The sequence below is a fragment of the Oncorhynchus clarkii genome, chromosome 27 (assembly GCF_045791955.1).
Source record: "Oncorhynchus clarkii lewisi isolate Uvic-CL-2024 chromosome 27, UVic_Ocla_1.0, whole genome shotgun sequence".
Taxonomy (NCBI): Eukaryota; Metazoa; Chordata; class Actinopteri; order Salmoniformes; family Salmonidae; genus Oncorhynchus; species Oncorhynchus clarkii.
In genome coordinates, this window is record NC_092173.1 from 39,233,648 (window position 1) to 39,261,147 (window position 27,500).

The 27,500-nt window shown below is 46.0% G+C and overlaps 1 protein-coding gene across 1 annotated transcript in view; it reads right to left on the reverse strand.

Annotated features, from left to right (window-relative positions):
* LOC139386226 (voltage-gated potassium channel subunit beta-1-like) overlaps positions 1 to 27,500 on the reverse strand; it is a 174,745-nt gene that overhangs the window by 96,585 nt on the left and 50,660 nt on the right. The window contains exon 2 of the mRNA XM_071131707.1: positions 374 to 417. Within this exon, the coding sequence (XP_070987808.1) occupies positions 374 to 417 (44 nt within the window). The remainder of the gene's footprint in view (positions 1 to 373; positions 418 to 27,500) is intronic.

Below are 27,500 nucleotides of genomic sequence, written 5' to 3' on the forward strand. Positions count from 1 at the left end.
TAAACTAGTTTTAATGACTCCAACCTAAGTGTATGTAAACTAGTTTTAATGACTCCAACCTCAGTGTATGTAAACTAGTTTTAATGATTTCAACCTCAGTGTATGTAAACTTCAGACTTCAACTGTAGTTCCTCAAATACAAAATCTGCCTGGAAAGTTCTGCCTTTATTTCTTAAACAGCACAGCTGCTCTTCCACTTCTTTCACCTATGAGATGAGCCCAAACGGTGTAGGAGGAAGTTGTACGTGTACCAGTTTTCTATTCTTCCCATTGTGACTAAAGGTAATATTTGTGGAAGGTAAGCTGATCCCAGATCTGTGCAATAGTGCAACTCAGAGCAGCTGATGGGTTCTAAAAAGGTGAGTGTTCTTACCCAGTCCCAAGCACGACACTCTAAGTCCTGATTTCCCCAGGTTCCTGAGGAGAGAAACATACAGTAGAGCTGTTAGTCAATGTTGTTAACGAATCAACTCAGATCAAGATAGAAGGGCAGCTGGCTGTGTGTGTTTCGTGTGTGTGTATTGTTGTGTGTGTGTGTGATGGTCAAGATTAGTCAAAAGTTCAATTATCACACTAACCCCCAGGAAACATAGGCAGGGAGAGAGATTGGGAAGAGAAGGTAAGGGAAAGGGGGATACCTAGACAGTTGTACAGCTGAAATGTTTCTTCTGCATTTAACCCAACCCCTCTGAATCAGAGAGTTGCTACCATATGGTGGGCTGCCATAATCGGTTACTGGCCCAACGCTCTAAACTCTAGGTTACCTGCCGCCCCTAGGGAGAGAGAGATTGGGGAGCAGAGGGAGGGAGGGAGGGAGGGAGGGAGGGAGGGAGGGAGGAAGGGAGATATTGGGGAGCAGAGGGAGGGAGGGAGGGAGGGAGGGATTTGGAAGCAGAGGTAGGGAGGGAGGGAGGGATTTGGAAGCAGAAGGAGGGAGGGAGGGAGGGAGGGATTGGGAAGCAGAGGGAGGGAGGGAGGGAGAGAGAGATTGGGAAGCAGAGGGAGGGAGGGAGGGAGAGAGAGATTGGGAAGCAGAGGTTGGAAGGGAGGGAGGGAGGGAGGGAGGGAGGGAGGGAGGGAGGGAGGGAGGGAGGGAGATTGGGAAGCAGAGGGAGGGAGGGAGAGAGAGATTGGGAAGCAGAGGTTGGGAGGAAGGGAGGGAGGGAGGGAGGGAGGGAGGGAGGGAGGGAGGGAGGGAGGGAGGGAGGGAGGGAGGGAGGGAGGGAGGGAGGGAGGGAGGGAGAGAGAGAGATTGGGAAGCAGAGATTGGGAGGGAGGGAGGGAGGGAGGGAGGGAGGGAGGGAGGGAGGGAGGGAGGGAGGGATTGGGAAGCAGAGGAAGTGAGGGAGTGAGAGATTTGGAAGCAGAGGTAGAGAGGGAGGGAGTGAGGGAGGGAGTGATTGGGAAACAGAGGTAGGGGGGAATGAGAGATTTGGAAGCAGAGGTAGGGATGGAGTGAGGGAGGGAGTGATTGGCAGTGATGTGGGACTGTATGTATTCCTGAGACCGACACGTTGCTAATTCTGACTGAGCCAGACCGACAGACAGAGTTAGATCTCAGTCACATTACATCCTGAGTGAGACAGACAGACAGACAGACAGACAGACAGACAGACAGACAGACAGACAGACAGACAGACAGACAGACAGACAGACAGGCAGACAGACAGACAGACAGACAGACAGACAGAGTTAGATCTCAGTCACATTACATCCTGAGTGAGACAGACAGACAGAGTTAGACATAATGCCCTCTCCTCTCACACAGTGCTGCCAAACGCCTGACACTTTATCCTTGACTACATGGTTATTTCATTCAAACAGATACAGAGAAATGAAAATATGTGTCCGGAAATAAGTCAACAAGCTTAGGTTCACTTCAGATGAGTACACAGGACAGAGAGGTGGAGGGGGGTTGGGAGGTTTCATTGGGAATAATATTTAGAACACCTAATTGGCTCTGTAATCATCTCATTATGCGCACAGGTGTGGTATGGGAACACTGTTGTACGCAGTGTGTGTGTGTGTGTGTGCGTGTGTGTGTGTGTGTGTGTGTGTGTGTGTGTGTGTGTGTGTGTGTGTGTGTGTGTCCAAGTGACAACTGGCTAATGGTGGCAGAACCAGCCATAGTTTGATTAGACCCTTAACAGCAAGAACCAGAAAAACAGAGAGTGTTGTCTGTCTGTCTGGCCAACAGGAAGTGATGTCCTCTAATCAGTGTGTGTGTCTCTCCTCTGGTTTTGTGTCATGTTGTGTAACGGCCGACAGGCTGACACTGAGTTATCCTGACGTTCTGTGACATTGCCCATCATTTGGAAATCTCACTGCTTTATACCCACTCCAACAAGGCAGAGACCTGTAGAACCCGCCTGTGACCAATAACAGAGCAGTAGAAGCCTGCCATGACCAATCAGTGACTGATGGAATCAATCAGGTCTCAGTTCTGGTCTCAGACCTGTCATGTCAACTTCCTGACAAGCCGTATACACGGGGCTGACAGGTGAATGACACATGACTAAATAGAAAAGAACAAGCATTTTTTAAATATTTTTATTTGACCTTTATTTAACTAGGCGAGCCAGTTAAGAACAAATTCTTATTTTCAATGACTGCCTAGGAACAGTGGGTTAACTGCCTTGTTCAGGGACAGAACAACTATATTTATTTTACCTTGTCAGCTCGGGGTCAGCTCCAGACACACACTACAACTCATCAGGCACTCATTATCTAGTAGCACAGTTTGACCTGGACACGGCTTTACAATGTGTTAGGTCTTCACCTTCTGCAGCAGTCTAGAACAGTTTAACCTGGACACTGCTTTACAATGTGTTAGGTCTTCACCTTCTGCAGCAGTCTAGAACAGTTTAACCTGGACACGGCTTTACAATGTGTTAGGTCTTCACCTTCTGCAGCAGTCTAGAACAGTTTAACCTGGACACGGCTTTACAATGTGTTAGGTCTTCACCTTCTGCAGCAGTCTAGAACAGTTTAACCTGGACACGGCTTTACAATGTGTTAGGTCTTCACCTTCTGCAGCAGTCTAGAACAGTTTAACCTGGACACGGCTTTACAATGTGTTAGGTCTTCACCTTCTGCAGCAGTCTAGAACAGTTTAACCTGGACACGGCTTTACAATGTGTTAGGTCTTCACCTTCTGCAGCAGTCTAGAACAGTTTGACCTGGACACTGCTTTACAATGTGTTAGGTCTTCACCTTCTGCAGCAGTCTAGAACAGTTTGACCTTGACACTGCTTTATAATGTGTTAGGTCTTCACCTTCTGCAGCAGTCTAGAACAGTTTGACCTGGACACTGCTTTACAATGTGTTAGGTCTTCACCTTCTGCAGCAGTCTAGAACAGTTTGACCTGGACACTGCTTTACAATGTGTTAGGTCTTCACCTTCTGCAGCAGTCTAGAACAGTTTGACCTGGACACTGCTTTACAATGTGTTAGGTCTTCACCTTCTGCAGCAGTCTAGAACAGTTTGACCAGGACACTGCTTTACAATGTGTTAGGTCTTCACCTTCTGCAGCAGTCTAGAACAGTTTGACCTGGACACTGCGTAACAATGTGTTAGGTCTTCACCTTCTGCAGCAGTCTAGAACAGTTTGACCAGGACACTGCTTTACAATGTGTTAGGTCTTCACCTTCTGCAGCAGTCTAGAACAGTTTAACCTGCTTTTCCAATGACACTGTAACACAATTAATAAATGGACACAAGTTAAGAGTGACACGGTCTCTGGCATGAAAACACTGTAACCACAGGCCTCACAACCTTGGCCCCACAACCTTGACCTCACAACCTTGGCCCCACAACCTTGACCTCACAACCTTGGCCTCACAACCTTGGCCCCACAACCTTGACCTCACAACCTTGGCCCCACAACCTTGCAACCACAACCTTGACCTCACAACCTTGGCCCCACAACCTTGGCCCCGTAACCTTGGCCCCACAACCTTGGCCTCACAACCTTGACCTCACAACCTTGGCCCCACAACCTTGGCCCCGTAACCTTGGCCCCACAACCTTGGCCCCGTAACCTTGGCCCCACAACCTTGGCCTCACAACCTTGGCCTCACAACCTTGGCCTCACAACCTTGGCCCCACAACCTAATTAGGGTGTTGACCCATAAAATTGTAATTTCATTCCATGTTTGTGATATGATAGACAATAGAGAGAATAATAGTCCAAACCCCTTATGTCTCTACTACATACAGTGGGGCAAAACAAGTATTTAGTCAGCTACCAATTGTGCAAATACTTATTTTCCACTATGATTTGCAAATAAATTCATTAAAAATCCTACAATGTGATTTTCTGAATTTCTTTTTCTCATTTTGTCTGTCATAGTTGAAGTGTACCTATGATGAGGCCTCTCTCATATTTTTAAGTGGGAGAACTTGCACAATTGGTGGCTGACTAAATAATTTTTCCCCCCCACTGTATATAGTTCAACAGTTACAGACAATTTACTCAGATTAGTTAGCGAATAGAATGTCATTACGGCCTTGGTCAAAAAGTGGTCACTGCTCAATAGAACTCAGTCACTGCTCCGTGGGCAGAACGGAGCTGACTTCCAACGTCAACTGGCAAGCTAGCTAGTGTCGTAACACGGGCCTTTTCTACACTGAACAAAAATAGAAACGCTATCTGCAGCAATTTCAAAGATTTTTACTGAGTTACAGTTCATACAAGGAAATCAATCAATTGAAATTAATTATTTAGGCCCGAATCTACGGATTTCACATGACTGGGAATAAAGAAATGCATCTGTTGATAACAGACACCTTAAATAAAAGGTATGGGTGTGGATCAGAAAACCTGTCAGTATCTGGCGTGACGACCATTTTCCTCATGCAGCGTAACACATCTCCTTCACATAGAGTTGATCAGGCTGTTGATTGTGGCCTGTGGAATGTTGTCACTTGCTGGATATTGGCGGGAACTGGAACACGCTGTCGTACAGGTCGATCCAGAGCCTCCCGAACATGCTCAATGGGTGACATGTCTTGTGAGTATACAGGCCATGGAAGAACTGGGACATTTTCAGCTTCCAGGAATTGTGTACAGATCCTTGCGACATGGGGCCATGCATAAGCAAACCACTCGCTCACACGACGCCATACACACTGTCTGCTATCTGTCCGGTACAATTGAAACCAGGATTCGTCCATGAAGAGCACACTTCTCTAGCGTGACAGTGGCCATCAAAGGTGAGCATTTGCCCACTGAAGTTGGTTATGATGACAAACTGCGGTCAGGTCAAGACCCTGGTGAGGACGACGAGCACGCAGATGAGCTTCACTGAGACGTTTTCTGACAGTCTGTGCAGAAATTATTTGGTTGTCCAAATCCACAGTTTTATCAGCTGTCCAGGTGGCTCATCAGAGACCATCCCACAAGTGAAGAAGCTGGATGTGGAGGTCCTGGGCTGGCGTGGTTACACATGGTCTGCGGTTGTGAGGCAGGTTGGACCTACTGCCAAATTCTCTAAAATGACGTTGGAGGTGGCTTATGGTAGAGAAATCAACATAAAATTCTGGTAACAGCTCTGGTGGACATTCCTGCAGTCAGTATTCCAATTGCATGATCCCTCAAAACTTGACACATCTGTGCGATTATGTTGTGTGACAAAACTGCACATTTCAGAGTGGCCTATTATTGTCCCCAGCACAAGGTGCACCCGTGTAATGATCATGCTGTTTAATCAGCTTCTTAATATGACACACCTGTCAGGTGGATGGATTATCTTGGCAAAGGAGAAATTTGCGCACAAAATGAGAGAAATACGCTTTTTGTCCATACGGAACATTTCTGGGATCTTTTATTTCAGATCATGAAACATGGGACCAACACTTTACATGTTGCGTTTATATTTTTGTTCAGTATAAATATAATCAGCAAAATACAAAACAAAATTGAGCCCATTTATATATATATATATATATATATATATATATATATATATATATATATATATATATATATATATGTATGTTTAGATTGAAAGGATGGTTTCTCTCTCCCCACTTCCAGACTCTGTCAGTGAAGAGGTAGAGAGAAGGAAAAAGGTGTAGACTTCAAATTATCGCCACACAGTTGGGAGTATGTGTGTGTGAATAAATCACCTTAGTGTGTGTGTGTGTGTGTCTCTGTCTCTGTTCCTGCAGTAAACACATACACATACAATCTATTCAAAGCATTCACACACTCCATCTATCTACCCAGCTGAACTTGTTCCCACACAAAACATCCTTTCAACAACTGTAATTCGTTTTATAACCTGACAGATATTTCAGAGTGGTGTCTGGGTAATTGGGTTGGTGTATAGAGACAGTTGTCAGAGCGATGTTTGTGTAATTGGGTTGGTGTATAGAGACAGTTGTCAGAGTAGTGTCTGGGTAATTGGGTTGGTGTATAGAGACAGTTGTCAGAGTAGTGTCTGGGTAATTGGGTTGGTGTATAGAGACAGTTGTCAGAGTGGTGTCTGTGTAATTGGGTTGGTGTATAGAGACAGTTGTCAGAGTGGTGTCTGTGTAATTGGGTTGGTGTATAGAGACAGTTGTCAGAGTGGTGTCTGTGTAATTGGGTTGGTGTATAGAGACAGTTGTCAGAGTGGTGTCTGTGTAATTGGGTTGGTGTATAGAGACAGTTGTCAGAGTGGTGTCTGGGTAATTGGGTTGGTGTATAGAGACAGTTGTCAGAGTGGTGTCTGTGTAATTGGGTTGGTCTGTAGAGACAGTTGTCAGAGTAGTGTCTGTGTAATTGGGTTGGTGTATAGAGACAGTTGTCAGAGTGGTGTCTGGGTAATTGGGTTGGTGTATAGAGACAGTTGTCAGAGTGGTGTCTGTGTAATTGGGTTGGTGTATAGAGACAGTTGTCAGAGTGGTGTCTGTGTAATTGGGTTGGTGTATAGAGACAGTTGTCAGAGTGGTGTCTGTGTAATTGGGTTGGTGTATAGAGACAGTTGTCAGAGTGGTGTCTGGGTAATTGGGTTGGTGTATAGAGACAGTTGTCAGAGTGGTGTCTGTGTAATTGGGTTGGTCTGTAGAGACAGTTGTCAGAGTAGTGTCTGTGTAATTGGGTTGGTCTGTAGAGACAGTTGTCAGAGTAGTGTCTGTGTAATTGGGTTGGTCTGTAGAGACAGTTGTCAGAGTAGTGTCTGGGTAATTGGGTTGGTCTGTAGAGACAGTTGTCAGAGTAGTGTCTGTGTAATTGGGTTGGTGTATAGAGACAGTTGTCAGAGTAGTGTCTGTGTAATTGGGTTGGTCTGTAGAGACAGTTGTCAGAGTAGTGTCTGGGTAATTGGGTTGGTGTATAGAGATAGAAATACAGATGTGCTATCTTAATTTGATCACTGTTTTGTTGCGCAGCAGGAAATGCAACGTGTGGTGTAGTCGAGGTTTAAAAATGCTTCTAACGTTAAACGTTTAAAATATCATGCTTGATTTGCCCTAAAGACAAATGTATATCTAGTAATTATAATGCACATCATAATTCATTTTTCCTAGTGCTGCAGGATCTCCTGCTGTGAGAAAGTGGTCAAACTAAGATAGTACATCTATAAGGCAGCGACCTACATGATCTATATTAGAGCTAATCCTAGAGTTGGTTACAGCTAATTAATGATCTAATGAGAGAGACACAGACAGAGAGACAGACAGTCCCGTCCTTCATTTCATTGACAGAGCACCAAAGTTTTTTTCCCCAACATTCTTTATATCATTGATCTTGGCTTCATAATACTTTCTTCTAGAGGTCGACCGATTATGATTTTTCAACTCCGATACCGATACCGATTATTGGCGGACCAAAAAAAGCCGGTACCGATTAATCGTCCGATTTAAAAAACATGCATTTGTAATAATGACAATTACAACAATGCTGAATGAACACTTATTTTAACTTAATATAATACATCATTAAAATCAATTTAGCCTCAAATAAATAATGAAACATATTCAATTTGGTTTAAATAATGCAAAAACAAAGTGTTGGAGAAGAAAGTAATATGTGCCATGTAAAAATATGTGCCATGTAACAAAGCTAACGTTTAAGTTCCTTGCTCAGAACATGAGAACATATGAAAGTTGGTGGTTCCTTTTAAACAGAGACTTCAATATTCCAAGGTAAGAGGTTTTAGGTTGTAGTTATTATAGGAATTATAGGACTATTTCCCTCTATACCATTTGTATTTCATATACCTTTGACTATTGGATGTTCTTATAGGCACTATAGTATTGCCAGTGTAACAGTATAGCTTCCGTCCCTCTCCTCGCTCCTTCCAGGGCTCGAACCAGGAACACATCGACCACAGCCACACTCGAAGCAGCGTTACCCATCACTCCACAAAAGCCGCAGCCCTTGCAGAGCAAGGGGAACAACTACTCCAAGTCTCAGAGCGAGTGGCGTTTGAAACGCTATTAGCGCACGCTCCCCGCTAACTAGCTAGCCATTTCACAGTGGTCACACCAGCCATTAGGCTGATAGGCTTGAAGTCATAAACAGCGCTGTGCTTATGAAGAGCTGCTGGCAAAACACACGAAAGTGGCATCACTTTAATATTATACTACATGTGAGAGGTTATAGACCTATAGTCAGTGTCCAGATTTCAGTTACTATTCCATTTAACCAATGTGAACTTCAATTAGGAATATTGTGTTTATTCATAGATACAGGGATATTCATGAGCTGCTATCTGGAATGCTGTGCTTGTTATTTATCTGTTAGTTTACCAGGTAAGTTGACTGAGAACACGTTCTCATTTACAGCAATGACCTCCTACAGGGGAGAGGAGGGGGATGGATGAGCCAATCGTAAACTGGGGATTATTAGGTGACCGTGATGGTTTGAGGGGCAGATTGGGAATTTAGCCAGGACACCAGGGTTAACACCCCTACTCATACGATAAGCGCCATGGGATCTTTAATGACCTCAGAGAGTCAGGACACCCGTTTAACATCCCATCTAAAAGACAGCACCCTACACAGGGCAGTGTCCCCAATCACTGCCTTTGGGAATTGGGATATTTTTTAGACCAGAGGAAAGAGTGGTATGATTGGTATGCAGGGTGGTATGCTACTGGCTGCTGTGTGCAGGTTAACAGCTTATCCCGAATAAGACCTTATCCTGGATATGAGCTACTATTTAGAATGAGGGAGCTCTCAGTTTTGTTGTTTTGAAAAGTTTGTTGTTTTGAAAGTGTATTGGAAAGTTCTTAGTAGCTAAATGGCTTCTTAGTTTGGCATCACTCCTGTGCCAGTGGCTTTTCACAGGGAATCGTCACTACAATTTGTTTTCTGAGGGAAATATGTGTCTCTAACATGGTCATACATTTGGCAGGAGGTTAGGAAGTGTAGATCAGTTTCCAACTCATTTTGTGGGCAGCGGCCTATGGGAGTGTATCAATGTTTGATTTGTGTAGGAGCTGTTTTGGAATGTTAGTGTTGTGTATATGTTGTCTGACAATGGTTATTTGAACTCGTTTTGTACACTTGAGGGCACTATATGTTGGGGTCATGGGTCACTGGTCACGTGTGTTTATAGGTAGCACAGGTAACCAAGAAGGTTTAGCACAGGTAACCAGGAAGGCCTCTCTCAATAGAAAGGCTATGCTCACTGAGTCTGCACATTGTCAACGCTTTTGTTCATTTTGGGTCAGTCACAGTGGTCAGGTATTCTGCCACTGTGTGCTCTCTGTTTAGGGCCAGATAGCATTCCAATTTGCTCTGTTTTTTGGTTGATTCTTTCCAGTGTGTCAAATAGTTATGTTTTTCCATTCTCATCATTTTGTTGGGTCTAAATGTGTTGCTGTCCTGGGGCTCTGTGGGGTCTGTTTGTCCCCTTACCAGCTGGCTCTTTTCTGGATGTTGATAACTAGCGGGTATCGTCCTAATTCTTCTCTGCATACATTGTTTGGGATTTTGAGTTGTACACAAAGTAGTTTTTTTAATGAATTCTGCATGCAAAGTCTCAATTTGGTGTTTGTCCCATTTTGTGAATTATTGGTTGGTGAGTGGACCCCAGACCTCACAACCAGATAAGGTAATGGGTTTTATAACAGACTGAACTTCTCTGACTTAGCAAGATCCTGATTGGGATGTTGAGTTTTATGTTCCTTTTGATGGTGTAGAAGCCCCTTCTTGTCTCTCAAATCGTTCACAGCCTTGTTGTTGAAGTTACCTATGGTGTTGATGTCTGAGGTAGTTACAGTTCTTTGTGTGCTCTAGGGCAACGGTGTCTAGATATAATTTGTATTTGTGGTCCTGGCAACTGGACCTTTATTGGAACACAATTATTTTAGTCTTACTGAGATTCACTGTCAGGACCCAGGTCTCACAGAATACTGGCACAAGATCTAGGTGCTGCTGTAGGCCCTTCTTGGTTGGGGACAGATCTAGGTGCTGCTGTAGGCCCTTCTTGGTTGGGGACAGATCTAGGTGCTCTTGTAGGCCCTTCTTGGTTGGGGACAGAAGCACCAGATTATCAGCAAACAGTAGACATTTGATTTCCGAATCCAGTAGGGTGAGGCCGGGTGTTGTAGATTGTTCTAGTGCCCTCGCAAATACTCTCCCTCGCTCTCTCTTTCAGCCATCACCTATCCCATAAATCACATCCTCTATCGCCTTCCCATCTATCCCGTCATCCATTCACTGTCTCATTAAACTCTTACTGCACCCAATTCTATCACAAGTTATTCACCTCTTATCTCACTCCATCAGTCTACCTGTCAATCACTTTTCTGACTCCATCAGTCTACCTGTCGATGACTTCTCTGACTCCATCAGTCTACCTGTCGATGACTTCTCTGATTCCATCAGTCTAGCTGTCATTCACCTCTTCTCTGACTCCATCAGTCTACCTGTCTATGACTTCTCTGACTCCATCAGTCTACCTGTCTATGACTTCTCTGACTCCATCAGTCTACCTGTCGATGACTTCTCTGACTCCATCAGTCTACCTGTCGTTCACCTCTTCTCTGACTCCATCAGTCTACCTGTCGATGACTTCTCTGACTCCATCAGTCTACCTGTCGTTCACCTCTTCTCTGACTCCATCAGTCTACCTGTCGATGACTTCTCTGACTCCATCAGTCTACCTGTCGTTCACCTCTTCTCTGACTCCATCAGTCTACCTGTCGATGACTTCTCTGACTCCATCAGTCTACCTGTCGATGACTTCTCTGACTCCATCAGTCTACCTGTCGTTCACCTCTTCTCTGACTCCATCAGTCTACCTGTCGATGACTTCTCTGACTCCATCAGTCTACCTGTCGATGACTTCTCTGACTCCATCAGTCTACCTGTCGATGACTTCTCTGACTCCATCAGTCTACCTGTCGATGCCTTCTCTGACTCCATCAGTCTACCTGTCGTTCAGCTCTTCTCTGACTCCATCAGTCTACCTGTCGATGACTTCTCTGACTCCATCAGTCTACCTGTCGATGACTTCTCTGACTCTATCAGTATACCTGTCGATGACTTCTCTGACTCCATCAGTCTACCTGTCGATGACTTCTCTGACTCCATCAGTCTACCTGTCGATGACTTCTCTGACTCTATCAGTCTACCTGTCGATGACTTCTCTGACTCCATCAGTCTACCTGTCGATGACTTCTCTGACTCCATCAGTCTACCTGTCGTTCACCTCTTCTCTGACTCCATCAGTCTACCTGTCAATGACTTCTCTGACTCCATCAGTCTACCTGTCATTCACCTCTTCTCTGACTCCATCAGTGTACCTGTCGATGACTTCTCGGACTCCATCAGTCTACCTGTCGATGACTTCTCTGACTCCATCAGTCTACCTGTCGATGACTTCTCTGACTCCATCAGTCTACCTGTCGTTCACCTCTTCTCTGACTCCATCAGTGTACCTGTCGATGACTTCTCGGACTCCATCAGTCTACCTGTCCATGACTTCTCTGACTCCATCAGTCTACCTGTCGATGACTTCTCTGACTCCATCAGTCTACCTGTCGATGACTTCTCTGACTCCATCAGTCTACCTGTCGATGCCTTCTCTGACTCCATCAGTCTACCTGTCGTTCAGCTCTTCTCTGACTCCATCAGTCTACCTGTCGATGACTTCTCTGACTCCATCAGTCTACCTGTCAAAGACTTCTCTGACTCTATCAGTCTACCTGTCGATGACTTCTCTGACTCCATCAGTCTACCTGTCGATGCCTTCTCTGACTCCATCAGTCTACCTGTCGTTCAGCTCTTCTCTGACTCCATCAGTCTACCTGTCGATGACTTCTCTGACTCCATCAGTCTACCTGTCGATGACTTCTCTGACTCTATCAGTCTACCTGTCGATGACTTCTCTGACTCCATCAGTCTACCTGTCCTTCAGCCTCAAGTCAACAAGTCTTTACAGAGCTGTGGTACGTGCTCTCAAAATACACACATAGAAATGAGAGAGAGACAGAGAGAGAGAGAGATCCTCTTATATGGGGTGTTCAGTCACTGGACCCATATTAGATTTACCACAGCGGTGTAGTAATGACCTTCTTTCCCCAGGAGATAAGAGCTCTCTGAAATGGAAAATGTCAGTCTCAGTGTTCTGTGCCAATGCTCAATCTCTGTTATGAATGTGTGTGTGTGTTTGTGTGTGTGAGTGTGAGTGTGTGTGTGCGTGAGTGTTTGTGTACACACGTGTGTGTGTGCCCATGTGTGTGTTTGTTTGAGTGCGTGTTTGCGTGCATGTGGAAGCATCACTTTAAGCCAAGGAGCAATCTCTGGCTGGCATCATACAGGATCTGTATAAAGGAGTAAAACATACCCTCCCTGTGTATAAGGGTCATGAAAACATCTGTACACCAGAGACCCAGCCAAGCTAATAACACCTATATAGAACCCAGCTCTCTCTTTCATTTGATACTTATACTGTGGAGGAGGGATGGGGTGTAGGTGTGTGAGAGCGAGAACAGATTTACGTTGACACATTCCTCTGCTCTCTCATTTCAGATGGATCACAACTCTCAACACCTGCCACTGTTTGCCATGGCAAGAAACAGAGAATATTATATGAAATATAGAATATAGAATATGGAATATAGAATATATCATATGGAATGTGGAATATAGAATATTGAATATACAATACGGAATATGCAATATACAATATGGAATATAGAATATGTTATATGGAATGTGGAATATAGAATATACAATACGGAATATACAATATATCATATGGAATATGGGACATAGATTATATGTAAACAACCTGCATTTACAGCTGTTCTCTGAGACACATAATGACAAAAACACACAATTTCTCTCTGTCTCTCTCTGTCTCTCTGTCTCTCTCTCTCTCTCTCTCTCTCTCTCTCTCTCTCTCTCTCTCTCTCTCTCTCTCTCTCTCTCTCTCTCTCTCTCTCTCTCTCTCTCTCTCTCTCTCTCTCTCTCTCTCTCTCTCTCATAAACACACACATCCTTAGACACATACTGAATGTGTGACCCCATTTCTCACCTACAGTACTGTCTGTGTGTGGGCACTTCTGTAAATGTGTAATTTCAGCAGCAATGAAACAGGAACAGTGACTCCCCCTTCTGTTAGACTGCTTCATAAAACAGCCTCTTTACTGTAACTATGCTTAATACCCAAGGCGATATCCATCTTCCTGTTTTAACAGCGGCCCAGGCCCAGACACAGAATCAATTGTCCTCCCATTGTGAATAGGGTATTTTAATAGAACCCCGATCTTTCCACCTCCATGTTCTCTATGGGATAATTAGGCACTAGGCTGAACGATGTTAGTGATCGGCTTAAACAGTCTGATGGATGACCATGGTGTTTGGCAGGGAGACAATACCTCTCCCGCAGATATCTTAGGCTCTTGCCAGCGTATGCTCTCTAGAAATGCTGGTTCTGTATATTTCCGCTTTGTAATTACAGTGAAAATCAATGTAGCTCTACTCTCTACGGAACAACAGTTATAACTCTTTACTGTCTATGGAACAACAGTTATAACTCTTTACTGTCTACGGAACAACAGTTATAACTCTTTACTGTCTATGGAACAACAGTTATAACTCTTTACTGTCTATGGAACAACAGTTATAACTGTCACAGCCTGACCATAGTTTACTTTGTATATTTCTATGTTGTGGTTGGTCAGGGTGTGATCTGAGTGGGCATTCTATGTTACATGTCTAGTTTGTCTAGTTCTATGTTCGGCCTGATATGGTTCTCAATCAGAGGCAGGTGTTCGTCATTGTCTCTGATTGGGAACCATATTTAGGTAGCCTGGGGTTCACTGTGTGTTTGTGGGTGATTGTTCCTGTCTATGTGTTTTCACCAGATAGGCTGTTTAGGTTTTCATTACGTTCTTTATTTTGTAGTGTTTGTATTGATTCGTGTTTTACGTTTGTTTATTAAAACATGGATCGCAATCGACACGCTGCATTTTGGTCCGACTCTCCTTCTCATACGGAAAACCGTTACAGAATCACCCACCACCAACGGACCAAGCAGCGTGTCAACAGGCAGCAACAGCAGCGTAAAGAGGAATGGACATGGGAGGACGTTTTGGATGGCAAGGGCTGTTACACTTGGGAGGAGATACTGGCTGGAAGAGATCGCCTCCCATGGGAACAGGTGGAGGCACTTAGGAGAGCAGAGGCAGCCGGACAGAGGAGCCGGCGATATGAGGGAACACGGCTGGCAAGGAAGCCCGAGAGGCAGCCCCAAACATTTCTTGGGGGGGGGGCTAACAGGGAGTATGGCTACGCCAGGTAGGAAACCTGGGCAGACTCCCTGTGCTTACCGGGGGGCTAGAGAGACCGGACAGGCACCGTGTTATGCAGTGGTGCGCACGGTGTCTCCAGTGCGGGTGCATAGCCCGGTGCGGTATATTCCAGCTCCGCGTGTCGGCCGGGCTAGATTGAGCGTCGAGCCTAATGCCATGAAGCCGGCTCTACGCAGCTGGTCCCCAGTGCGTCTCCTTGGGCCGGCTTACATGGCACCAGCCTTGCGCTCGGTGTCTCCGGTTCGCCTGCATAGCCCAGTGCGGGCTATTCCACCTCGCCGCACTGGCAGGGCGACCGTGAGCATTCAACCAGGTAAGGTTGGGCAGGCTCGGTGCTCAAGAGCTCCAGTGCGCCTGCACGGTCCGGTTTTTCCAGTACCACCTCCACACCCCAGCCCTCCGGTAGCAGCTCCCCGCACCAGGCTTCCTGTGCGTGTCCTCGGCCCAGTACCACCAGTGCCAGCACCACGCATCAGGCCTACAGTGCGCCTCGCCTGTCCAGCGCTGCCAGAGCCTTCCTCCTCTTCAGCGCTGTCGGAGTCTCCCGCCTGTTTAGCGCTGTTAGAGCCTTCCTTCTCTACAGCGCTGCCGGAGTCTCCCGCCTGTTCAGAACTGCCAGTTTGCAAGGAGCTGCCAGTTTGCAAGGAGCTGCCAGTTTGCAAGGAGCTGCCAGTTTGCAAGGAGCTGCCAGTTTGCAAGGAGCTGCCAGTTTGCAAGGAGCTGCCAGTCTGCAAGGAGCTGCCAGTCTGCAAGGAGCTGCCAGTCTGCATTGAGCTGCCAGTCTGCATAGAGCTGCCGTTCTGCATAGAGCTGCCAGTCTGCAAGGAGCTGCCAGTCTGCAAGGAGCCGCCAGAGCTGCCTGTCTGCAGGATGCCGCCAAAGCTGCCAGTCTGCAAGGAGCCGCCAGAGCTGCCAGTCTGCAAGGAGCCGCCAGAGCTGCCAGTTAGCATGGAGCAGCCAGGGCCGCCAGTCAGTATGGAGCAGCCAGGGCCGCCAGTCAGCATGGAGCAGCCAGGGCCGCCAGTCAGCATGGAGCAGCCAGAGCAGCCAGTCAGCATGGAGCAGCCAGAGCTGCCAGTCAGCATGGAGCAGCCAGTCAGCATGGAGCAGCCAGAGCTGCCAGTCAGCATGGAGCAGCCAGTCAGCATGGAGCAGCCAGTCAGCATGGAGCAGCCAGAGCTGCCAGTCAGCATGGAGCAGCCAGTCAGCATGGAGCAGCCAGTCAGCATGGAGCAGCCAGAGCAGCCAGTCAGCATGGAGCAGCCAGAGCTGCCAGTCAGCATGGAGCAGCCAGTCAGCATGGAGCAGCCAGAGCTGCCAGTCAGCATGGAGCAGCCAGTCAGCATGGAGCAGCCAGAGCTGCCAATCAACCAGACTCTTCCAGATCTACCAGTCAACCAGACTCTTCCAGATCTGCCAGACAACCAGACTCTTCCAGATCTGCCAGACAACCAGACTCTTCCAGATCTGCCAGTCTACCAGACTCTTCCAGATCTGCCAGTCTACCAGACTCTTCCAGATCTGCCAGTCTACCAGACTCTTCCAGATCTGCCAGTCTACCAGACTCTTCCAGATCCGCCAGTCGACCAGACTCTTCCAGATCCGCCAGTCGACCAGACTCTTCCAGATCCGCCAGTCGACCAGACTCTTCCAGATCCGCCAGTCGACCAGACTCTTCCAGATCCGCCAGTCAGCCAGGATCTTCCAGATCCGCCAGTCAGCCAGGATCTTCCAGATCCGCCAGTCAGCCAGGATCTGCCAGATCCGCCAGCCAGCCAGGATCTGCCAGAACCGCCAGCCAGCCAGGATCTGCCAGAACCGCCAGCCAGCCAGGATCTGCCGGATCCAACTACCTGCCTGAGCTTCCTCTCAGTGCTGAGCTTCCTCTCAGTGCTGAGCTTCCTCTCAGTGCTGAGCTACCCATCAGTCCCGAGCTACCTCTGTCCCGAGCTGTCCTTCTGTCTCGAGCTGACCCTCTGTCCCGAGCTGTCATTAAGGAGGGTCACCTATCTAGGGACGCTAAGGAGGTGGACCAAGACTATTATTGAGTGGGGTCCACGTCCAGCGCCAGAGCCGCCACCGCGGACAGATGCCCACCCAGACCCTCCCCTATAGGTTTAGGTTTTGCGGCCGGAGTCCGCACCTTGGGGGGGGGGGGGGGGGGTACTGTCACACCCTGACCATAGTTTACTTTGTATATTTCTATGTTGTGGTTGGTCAGGGTGTGATCTGAGTGGGCATTCTATGTTACATGTCTAGTTTGTCTAGTTCTATGTTCGGCCTGATATGGTTCTCAATCAGAGGCAGGTGTTCGTCATTGTCTCTGATTGGGAACCATATTTAGGTAGCCTGGGTTTCACTGTGTGTTTGTGGGTGATTGTTCCTGTCTATGTGTTTTCACCAGATAGGCTGTTTAGGTTTTCATTACGTTCTTTATTTTGTAGTGTTTGTATTGATTCGTGTTTTACGTTTGTTTATTAAAACATGGATCGCAATCGACACGTTGCATTTTGGTCCGACTCTCCTTCTCATACGGAAAACCGTTACAATAACTCTTTACTGTCTATGGAACAACAGTTATAACTCTTTAGTGTCTATGGAACAACAGTTATAACTCTTTACTGTCTATGGAACAACAGTTATAACTCTTTACTGTCTATGGAACAACAGTTATAACTCTTTACTGTCTATGGAACAACAGTTATAACTCTTTACTGTCTACGGAACAACAGTTATAACTCTTTAGTGTCTGTGGAACAACAGTTATAACTCTTTACTGTCTATGGAACAACAGTTATAACTCTTTACTGTCTATGGAACAACAGTTATAACTCTTTACTGTCTACGGAACAACAGTTAGTACTCTTTACTGTCTATGGAACAACAGTTATAACTCTTTACTGTCTACGGAACAACAGTTATAACTCTTTACTGTCTACGGAACAACAGTTATAACTCTTTACTGTCTATGGAACAACAGTTATAACTCTTTACTGTCTACGGAACAACAGTTATAACTCTTTACTGTCTACGGAACAACAGTTATAACTCTTTACTGTCTACGGAACAACAGTTATAACTCTTTACTGTCTATGGAACAGCTCCATATATTTCTGAAAGTCCATCTGGACCAAGAGACAAAACAAACAAACATACTCGGAATCGTCTCTGAGCCTTCAGCTCTACACAGATAACTCCTTCCATTCTCACAGTGTTACACATATAACCCATTCCATTCTCACAGTGTTACACAGATAACCCATTCCAGTCTCACAGTGTTACACAGATAACCCATTCCATTCCATTCTCACAGTGTTACACAGATAACCCATTCCATTATCACAGTGTTACACAGATAACCCATTCCAGTCTCACAGTGTTACACAGATAACCCATTCCATTCCATTCTCACTGTGTTACACAGATAACCCATTCCATTCTCAGTGTTACACAGATAACCCATTCCATTCACAATTTTACACAGATAACCCACAGTGTTACACAGATAACCCATTCCATTCCATTCTCACAGTGTTACACAGATAACCCATTCCATTCTCACAGTGTTACAGAGATAACCCATTCCATTCTCACAGTTTTACACAGATAACCCATTCCATTCTCACAGTGTTACAAAGATAACCCATTCCATTATCACAGTGTTACACAGATAACCCATTCCAGTCTCACAGTGTTACACAGATAACCCATTCCATTCCATTCTCACAGTGTTACACAGATAACCCATTCCATTCTCAGTGTTACACAGATAACCCATTCCATTCACAATTTTACACAGATAACCCATTCCATTCGCACAGTGTTACACAGATATTCTATTCACAGTGTTACACAGATAACCCATTCCATTCCATTCTCACAGTGTTACACAGATAACCCATTCCATTCTCACAGTGTTACAGAGATAACCCATTCCATTCTCACACTTTTACACAGATAACCCATTCCATTCTCACAGTGTTACAAAGATAACCCATTCCATTCTATCAGTGTTACAAAGATAACCCATTCCATTCTCACAGTTTTACACAGATAACCCATTCCATTCTCACAGTGTTACAAAGATAACCCATTCCATTCTCACAGTGTTACACAGATAACCCATTGCATTCCATTCTCACAGTGTTACACAGATAATCCATTACATTCTCACAGTGTTACAAAGATAACCCATTACATTCTCACAGTGTTACACAGATAACCCATTACATTCTCACAGTGTTATATAAGGTTGTGCAAATGTTATGACCAAATGTACACATATACTCAGGTTGACCAGGGTTTATCACGACCCCAGTTAGATAGGAGGAGCCACAGGCACAACCCCAGTTAGAATAGGAGGAGCCACAGGCACAACCCCAGTTAGAATAGGAGGAGCCACAGGCACAACCCCAGTTAGAATAGGAGGAGCCACAGGCACAACCCCAGATAAACAGGAGGAGCCACAGGCAGAACCCCAGATAGAATAGGAGGAGCCACAGGCACAACCCCAGTTAGAATAGGAGGAGCCACAGGCACAACCCCAGTTAGAATAGGAGGAGCCACAGGCACAACCCCAGATAAACAGGAGGAGCCACAGGCACAACCCCAGTTAGAATAGGAGGAGCCACAGGCACAACCCCAGATAAACAGGAGGAGCCACAGGCAGAACCCCAGATAGAATAGGAGGAGCCACAGGCACAACCCCAGTTAGAATAGGAGGAGCCACAGGCACAACCCCAGTTAGAATAGGAGGAGCCACAGGCACAACCCCAGATAAACAGGAGGAGCCACAGTCACAACCCCAGATAAACAGGAGGAGCCACAGGCACAACCCCAGTTAGAACAGGAGGAGCCACAGTCACAGTCCCACCCGTAACCCTGACAGCGCCTCAACTCCTCCATTGAATCTGAAGGCAGATAAAGAAGACAGTCTTAAAGTACCTGTCATGCTTCTTGTTTTGTTTGTTGTTCTGTTTGTTGTTTTGTTTGTTTTATTTGCCTGTTTACCTCTTTGTTCTTGGTGAATGTCACTCTAGAGGAGGAGTGACTGTCTGAGTCGCCCATCGTTCACAACCACTATAACAACAGAGAAGGCATCCGGGCCTCGTTTCCCAGTTGAGATGGAACGTAAGCCGTACGATGATCCTACGAGAGGTGTCGTTATTTACGAGCCAACTTTTTAAGAATTTTTTCCCAAACCGTAGAGAGAAGGTTCTCTAAGTGCGTCGTTAGATCATGTGCTGATACTGATGGGATCGATAGAAAAACAACGCGGGTCTCAGATCAACTCTCTCCATTCAAATCGTACCTTTAGCATTAGAATGATTCCAACAATACTGACGGATCAGCTGTTAGAGAGACATTCCTGACTGAGGCTGCAACTACTGAGGTGTCTTATTCCTGCTTACCCTACAATAATGCACAAAATCAAGATTCGGCACGTCATTGTACAGATGTTATTACACATCATGAAATATATTAAGGCAAACGTTTACAAACAAAAGCCTATAATTAGAATAATATAATTCATTTAAAATGAACATAAAATGTATTTCAATGTGATTGAAAAAAAAGATATAGGCCAAAAGTAGCGAAGATATTGGCAACGTTATACACTACTCAAAAAAATAAAGGGAACACTAAAATAACACATCCTAGATCTGAATAAATTAAATATTCTTATTAAATACTTTTTTCTTTACATAGTTGAATGTGCTGACAATAAAATCACACAATAATTATCAATGGAAATCAAATGTATCAACCCCATGGAGGTCTGGATTTGGAGTCAACTTGGTTCTGAAGTTATCAGCAGTCACAGTCAGACAGATAGACCTCTTGATTCTGCGTTTAGCAGAGACCTTCTGTGTATAAAGTGACACTCAAGGGGGAAAAAAGGCATCAAACGTCTGGCTCTGGTCTGAGGCAGTCTCTAAATAATGAGCGTTTTCAAGTACAACTTCAATAACAATTGTTTTGGGAAACATGTCGGCTGCTAGAGATACATGGTAAGATGGTTCTAATGATGATCTCAACGCTACGAATGCTCTGGGAAACGAGGCCTTGTTCACTGGGCAGACATGTAGGCTGTGTACAGGCACTAGATTGTTGATCTGGGGACTGAGTGTGGGACTGGAGGCTGAGTGTGGGACTGGGGACTGAGTGTGGGACTGGGGGCTGAGTGTGGGACTGGGGGCTGAGTGTGGGACTGGTGGCTGAGTGTGGGACTGGGGACTGAGTGTGGGACCGGAGACTGAGTGTGGGACTGGAGACTGAGTGTGGGACTGGAGGCTGAGTGTGGGACTGGAGGCTGAGTGTGGGACTGGAGGCTGAGTGTGGGACTGGGGACTGAGTGTGGGACTGGGAGACTGAGTGTGGGACTGGGAGACTGAGTGTGGGACTGAAGACTGAGTGTGGGACTGGAGACTGAGTGTGGGACTGGGGACTGGAGACTGAGTGTGGGACTGGGGACTGAGTGTGGGACTGGGAGACTGAGTGTGGGACTGGAGACTGAGTGTGGGACCGGAGACTGAGTGTGGGACTGGAGACTGAGTGTGGGACAGGGAACTGAAGACTGAGTGTGGGACCGGGGACTGAAGACTGAGCGTGGGACTGGGGACTGAGTGTGGGACCGGAGACTGAGTGTGGGACCGGGGACTGAGTGTGGGACTGGGGACTGGAGACTGAGTGTGGGACCGGGGACTGGAGACTGAGTGTGGGACAGGGGACTGGAGACTGAGTGTGGGACCGGGGACTGAGTGTGGGACCGGAGACTGAAGACTGAGTGTGGGACTGGGGACTGGAGACTGAGTGTGGGACTGGGAGACTGAGTGTGGGACTGGAGACTGAGTGTGGGACTGGGAGACTGAGTGTGGGACTGGCAGACTGAGTGTGGGACTGGGAGACTGAGTGTGGGACTGGAGACTGAGTGTGGGACTGGGAGACTGAGTGTGGGACTGGCAGACTGTGTGTGGGACCGGGGACTGAAGACTGAGTGAGGGACTGGGAGACTGAGTGTGGGACTGGGAGACTGAGTGTGGGACTGGGAGACTGAGTATGGGACTGGAAGACTGAGTGTGGGACTGGCAGACTGTGTGTGGGACCGGGGACTGAAGACTGAGTGAGGGACCGGGGACTGAGTGTGGGACTGGGGACTGGAGACTGAGTGTGGGACTGGGGACTGAGTGTGGGACCGGAGACTGAGTGTGGGACTGGAGACTGAGTGTGGGACTTGGGACTGAGTGTTGGACCGGGGACTGAGTGTGGGACTGGAGACTGTGTGTGGGACCGGGGACTGAGTGTGTGACTGGGAGACTGAGTGTGGGACCGGAGGCTGAGTGTGGGACTGGAGACTGAGTGTGGGACCGGAGGCTGAGTGTGGGACTGGAGACTGAGTGTGGGACTGGAGACTGAGTGTGGGACTGGGGGCTGAGTGTGGGACTGGGAGACTGAGTGTGGGACTGGGAGACTGAGTGTGGGACCGGGGACTGAGTGTGGGACTGGAGACTGAGTGTGGGACCGGAGGCTGAGTGTGTGTGTTGAGAGAATGCAGACAGATTGAGACAGCAGCCGTTACAGAAGGATTTGCTAGCAGAGGCAACAAGGACTAAAATAGGACTCAGCACAATTATCCATCCAAGTTCCACATTCGAAATAACATGTGCTGATGCATTCAACATTTCCATGGAGACTTGCTCGGTTGCATTGAGTTCTAGAATCAAATCAAATTGTATTTGTCACATGCTCCGATTACAAGAGGTGTAGACATTACCTTGAAATGCTTATATACGAGAACTTTTACAACAATGCAGAGTGAAATAAATATATGTATATATAAAAAAGAAAGGAAATATTAACACTGTAATATAATAATAGTGAGACTATATAAAGGGAGTACCGTTACCGAGTCAATATGTCGCTTCAATATGCATGTGAGTGTGTTGCCCAGTATGCGTGTGAGTGTGTGTGGCATCAGTGTGTGTGTGTGTGTGTGTGTGTGTGTGTGGCGTCAATATGCATGTATGTGTGTGTGTGGCGTCAATATGCATGCGTGTGTGTGTGTGTGTGGCGTCAATATGCATGTGTGTGTGTGTGGCGTCAATATGCATGCTTGTGTGTGTGTGTGGCGTCAATATGCATGTGTGTGTGTCGTCAATATGCATGCTTGTGTGTGTGTGTGGCGTCAATATGCTTGTGTGTGTGTTTGGCGTCAATATGCATGCGTATGTGTGTGTGTGTGTGTGTGTGGCGTCAATATGTATGTGTGTGTGTGTTTGGCGTCAATATGCATGTGTGTGTGTGTGTGGCGTCAATATGAATGCGTGTGTGTGTTTGGCGTCAATATGAATGTGTGTGTGTGTGTTTGGCGTCAATATGCATGTGTGTGTGTGTGTGGCGTCAATATGCATGCTTGTGTGTGTGTGTGGCGTCAATATGCATGTGTGTGTGTCTGTGGCGTCAATATGCATGCTTGTGTGTGTGTGTGGCGTCAATATGCTTGTGTGTGTGTTTGGCGTCAATATGCATGCGTATGTGTGTGTGTGTGTGTGTGTGGCGTCAATATGTATGTGTGTGTGTGTTTGGCGTCAATATGCATGTGTGTGTGTGTGTGGCGTCAATATGAATGCGTGTGTGTGTTTGGCGTCAATATGAATGTGTGTGTGTGTGTTTGGCGTCAATATACATGTGTGTGTGTGTTTGGCGTCAATATGTATGTGTGTGTGTGTGTGTGTGTGTGTGGTGTCAATATGCATGCGTATGTGTGTGTGTGTGTGTGTGTGTGTGTGTTTGGCGTCAATATGCATGTGTGTGTGTGTGTGTGTGTGTGTGTGTGTGTGTGTGTGTGTGTGTGTGTGTGGCGTCAATATGCATGTGTATGTGTGTGTGTGTGTGTGTGTGTGTGGCTTCAATATGCATGTGTATGTGGGTGTGTGTGTGTGTGTGTTTGGCGTCAATATGAATGTTTGTGTGTGTATGTGTGTGTTTGGCATCGATATGTGTGTGTGTGTATGTGTGTGGCTGTCAATATGCATGTGTGTGTGTGTGTGTGTGTGTGTGTGTGTGTGTGTGTGTGTGTGTGTGTGTGTGTGTGTGTGTGTGTGTGTGTGTGTGTGTTTGGCGTCAATATGCATGCATGTGTGTGTGTGTGTGTGGCGTCAATATGCATGTGTGTGTGTGTGTGTTTGGCATCAATATGCATGTGTGTGTGTATGTGTGTGGCGTCAATATGCATGCATGTGTGTGTGTGTGTGTGTGTGTGTGTGTGTGTTTGGCATCAATATCCATGTGTGTGTGTGTGTGTGGCATCAATATGCATGTGTGTGTGCGTGTGTTTGGCGTCAATATGCATGTGTGTGTGTGTGTGTGTGGGGTCAATAGGCATGTGTGTGTGTGTGGCATCAATATGCATGTGTGTGTTTGTGTGTGTGTGGTGTGGTGTCAATATGCATGGAGGTGTGGAACTAACTGAGGTGTGGAACTAACTGAGGTGTGGAACTAACTGAGGTGTGGAACTAACTGGATGTGTGGAACTAACTGGATGTGTGGAACTAACTGGATGTGTGGAACTAACTGAGGTGTGGAACTAACTGAGGTGTGGAACTAACTGAGGTGTGGAACTAACTGAGATGTGGAACTAACTGGATGTGTGGAACTAACTGGATGTGTGGAACTAACTGAGGTGTGGAACTAACTGAGGTGTGGAACTAACTGAGGTGTGGAACTAACTGAGGTGTGGAACTAACTGAGGTGTGGAACTAACTGGATGTGTGGAACTAACTGGATGTGTGGAACTAACTGGATGTGTGGAACTAACATTCTCTATATTTTCTTGGTGCTGTTTTGACAGCAGCTCTTTGAGAGAAGACACACAGACTATTTATATTGTCTAAGAGAAAGACTGCCTTCCTGAGAATGGCTTTGTCCATCATCCGCTAGGCTTAGATGATGCACATACACTTGCTTATACGCGGTCACACACACACAGGGGTGTAGAGTACTTCATAAAAAATACTTTAAAGTACTCCTTAGGTCGTTTAAAGTACTCCTTAGGCCGTTTAAAGTACTCCTTAGGTCGTTTAAAGTACTCCTTAGGTCGTTTAAAGTACTCCTCAGGTTGTTTAAAGTACTGCTTAGGTCGTTTAAAGTACTCCTCAGGTCGTTTAAAGTACTCCTTAGGTCGTTTAAAGTACTCCTTAGGTCGTTTAAAGTACTCCTCAGGTCGTTTAAAGTACTCCTTAAGTCGTTTAAAGTACTCCTTAGGTCGTTTTTTGAGGGATCTGTACTTTACTATATAAATTGTGCACTGCTTATATTTTTCCTGCACTACATTCCTAAAGAAAATGATGTACCCTTTACTCCATCCATTTCCCTGACACCCAATGGTGCTTGTTCGATTTTGAATGCTTAGCAGAACAGGAAAATTGTCCAATTCACACACTTACAGTGTCAAGAGAACATCTTTAGTCATCCCTACTGCCTCTGATCTGGTGGACTCACTAAACACACATGCTTCATTTGTAAATGACGTTTGAGTGTTGGAGCGTGCCCCTGGATATCCACAAAAAATACATACAAAAATATATGTTGTCTGTCTGGTTTGCATAATATAGGGAATTTGAAATTATTTATAATTTAGCTTTTAGCGATTACATTTAATTTTGATACTTAAGTATATTTAAAACCAAACCCTTTCAGACTTTTACTCAAGTAGTATTTTACTGAGTGCCTTTCACTTTTACTTAAGTCATTGTCTATTAAGGTATCTTTACTTTTACTCAAGTATGACAATTGGGTGCTTTTTCCACCACTGTACAGACAGACAGACAGACAGAATGACAGACAGACAGACAGACAGACAGACAGACAGACAGACAGACAGACAGACAGACAGACAGACAGACAGAGAGTTATCCATCATTGACAAGTCTTAGAAAACCCAACCAGTCATTATTCTTTTCTATTAATTTACGTAGAGCTCTGAACAATGCAGGATGTGACAGCCATGAATTAATGATGGCAGTGTGAGTAAACCAAACCTAACTAATGATCCTGATAAGCTCCTCATTAAAAATTCATCACATCTTCTCATCAACTAAACTAATCTATCTTATCTGGACCCCCTGGCTGTCACTGGACCCACTGCACTCAGTGTCACTCCTAAACTGCTGCACTTAGTGTCACTCCTAAACTGCTGCACTCAGGGTCACTCCTAAACTGCTGGACTCAGTGTCACTCCTAAACTGCTACACTCAGGGTCACTCCTAAACAGCTGGACTCAGTGTCACTCCTAAACAGCTGGACTCAGTGTCACTCCTAAACTGCTGGACTCAGGGTCACTCCTAAACCACTGGACTCAGTGTCAATCCTAAAACACTGGACTCAGTGTCAATCCTAAAACACTGGACTCAGTGTCAATCCTAAAACACTGGACTCAGTGTCAATCCTAAAACACTGGACTCAGTGTCAATCCTAAAACACTGGACTCAGTGTCAACCCTAAACCACTGGACTCAGTGTCACTCCTAAAACACTGGACTCAGTGTCAACCCTAAAACACTGGACTCAGTGTCAACCCTAAAACACTGGACTCAGTGTCAATCCTAAAACACTGGACTCAGTGTCAATCCTAAAACACTGGACTCAGTGTCACTCCTAAACCACTGGACTCAGTGTCACTCCTAAAACACTGGACTCAGTGTCAATCCTAAAACACTGGACTCAGTGTCAATCCTAAACCACTGGACTCAGTGTCAATCCTAAAACACTGGACTCAGTGTCACTCCTAAACCACTGGACTCAGTGTCAATCCTAAAACACTGGACTCAGTGTGTACTGTCGTGGGATTGGCTTAGAACCTACTGTCGTGGGATTGGCTTAGAACCTACTGTTGTGGGATTGGTATAGAACCTACTGTCGTGGGATTGGTAGAGAACCTACTGTCGCGGGATTGGCTTAGAACCTACTGTGACATCATTGACGAGGCTGCCACAGAGTCTAATCAACAAACACATGCTTGGTCACAAAAGAGAGAAGCACTGTTCCATAAATTGTGTGTATGGTGAGAAACAGCCTGATGGATTTACTCTGAATTACAGTTTAGGACATGTTCCCTATCACTCTCACTCTCACTCTCACTCTCACTCTCACTCTTACTCTTACTCTTACTCTTACTCTTACTCTTACTCTTACTCTTACTCTTACTCTTTTACACACACACACACACTCACACACACACACACACACACACACACACACACACACACACACACACACACACACACACACACACACACACACACACACACACACACACACACACACACACACACACCAACTGTCTTTTATGTTTCTACCACATGTTCACACAGGCATGTATACGGACTCACAGAAACAGAAACAAGCTTGATAACATCAAAGAGACCAACAGAACGGCTCTGAAAGAGGCCTCAGTAAGACTAGCATCACACTGTACCCTCAGTAAGACTAGCAGCACACTGTAACCTCAGTAAGACTAGCAGCACACTGTAACCTCAGTAAGACTAGCAGCACACTGTAACCTCAGTAAGACTAGCAGCACAATGTAACCTCAGTAAGACTAGCAGCACACTGTACCCTCAGTAAGACTAGCAGCACACTGTACCCTCAGTAAGACTAGTAGCACACTGTACCCTCAGTAAGACTAGCAGCACACTGTAACCTCAGTAAGACTAGCAGCACACTGTACCCTCAGTAAGACTAGTA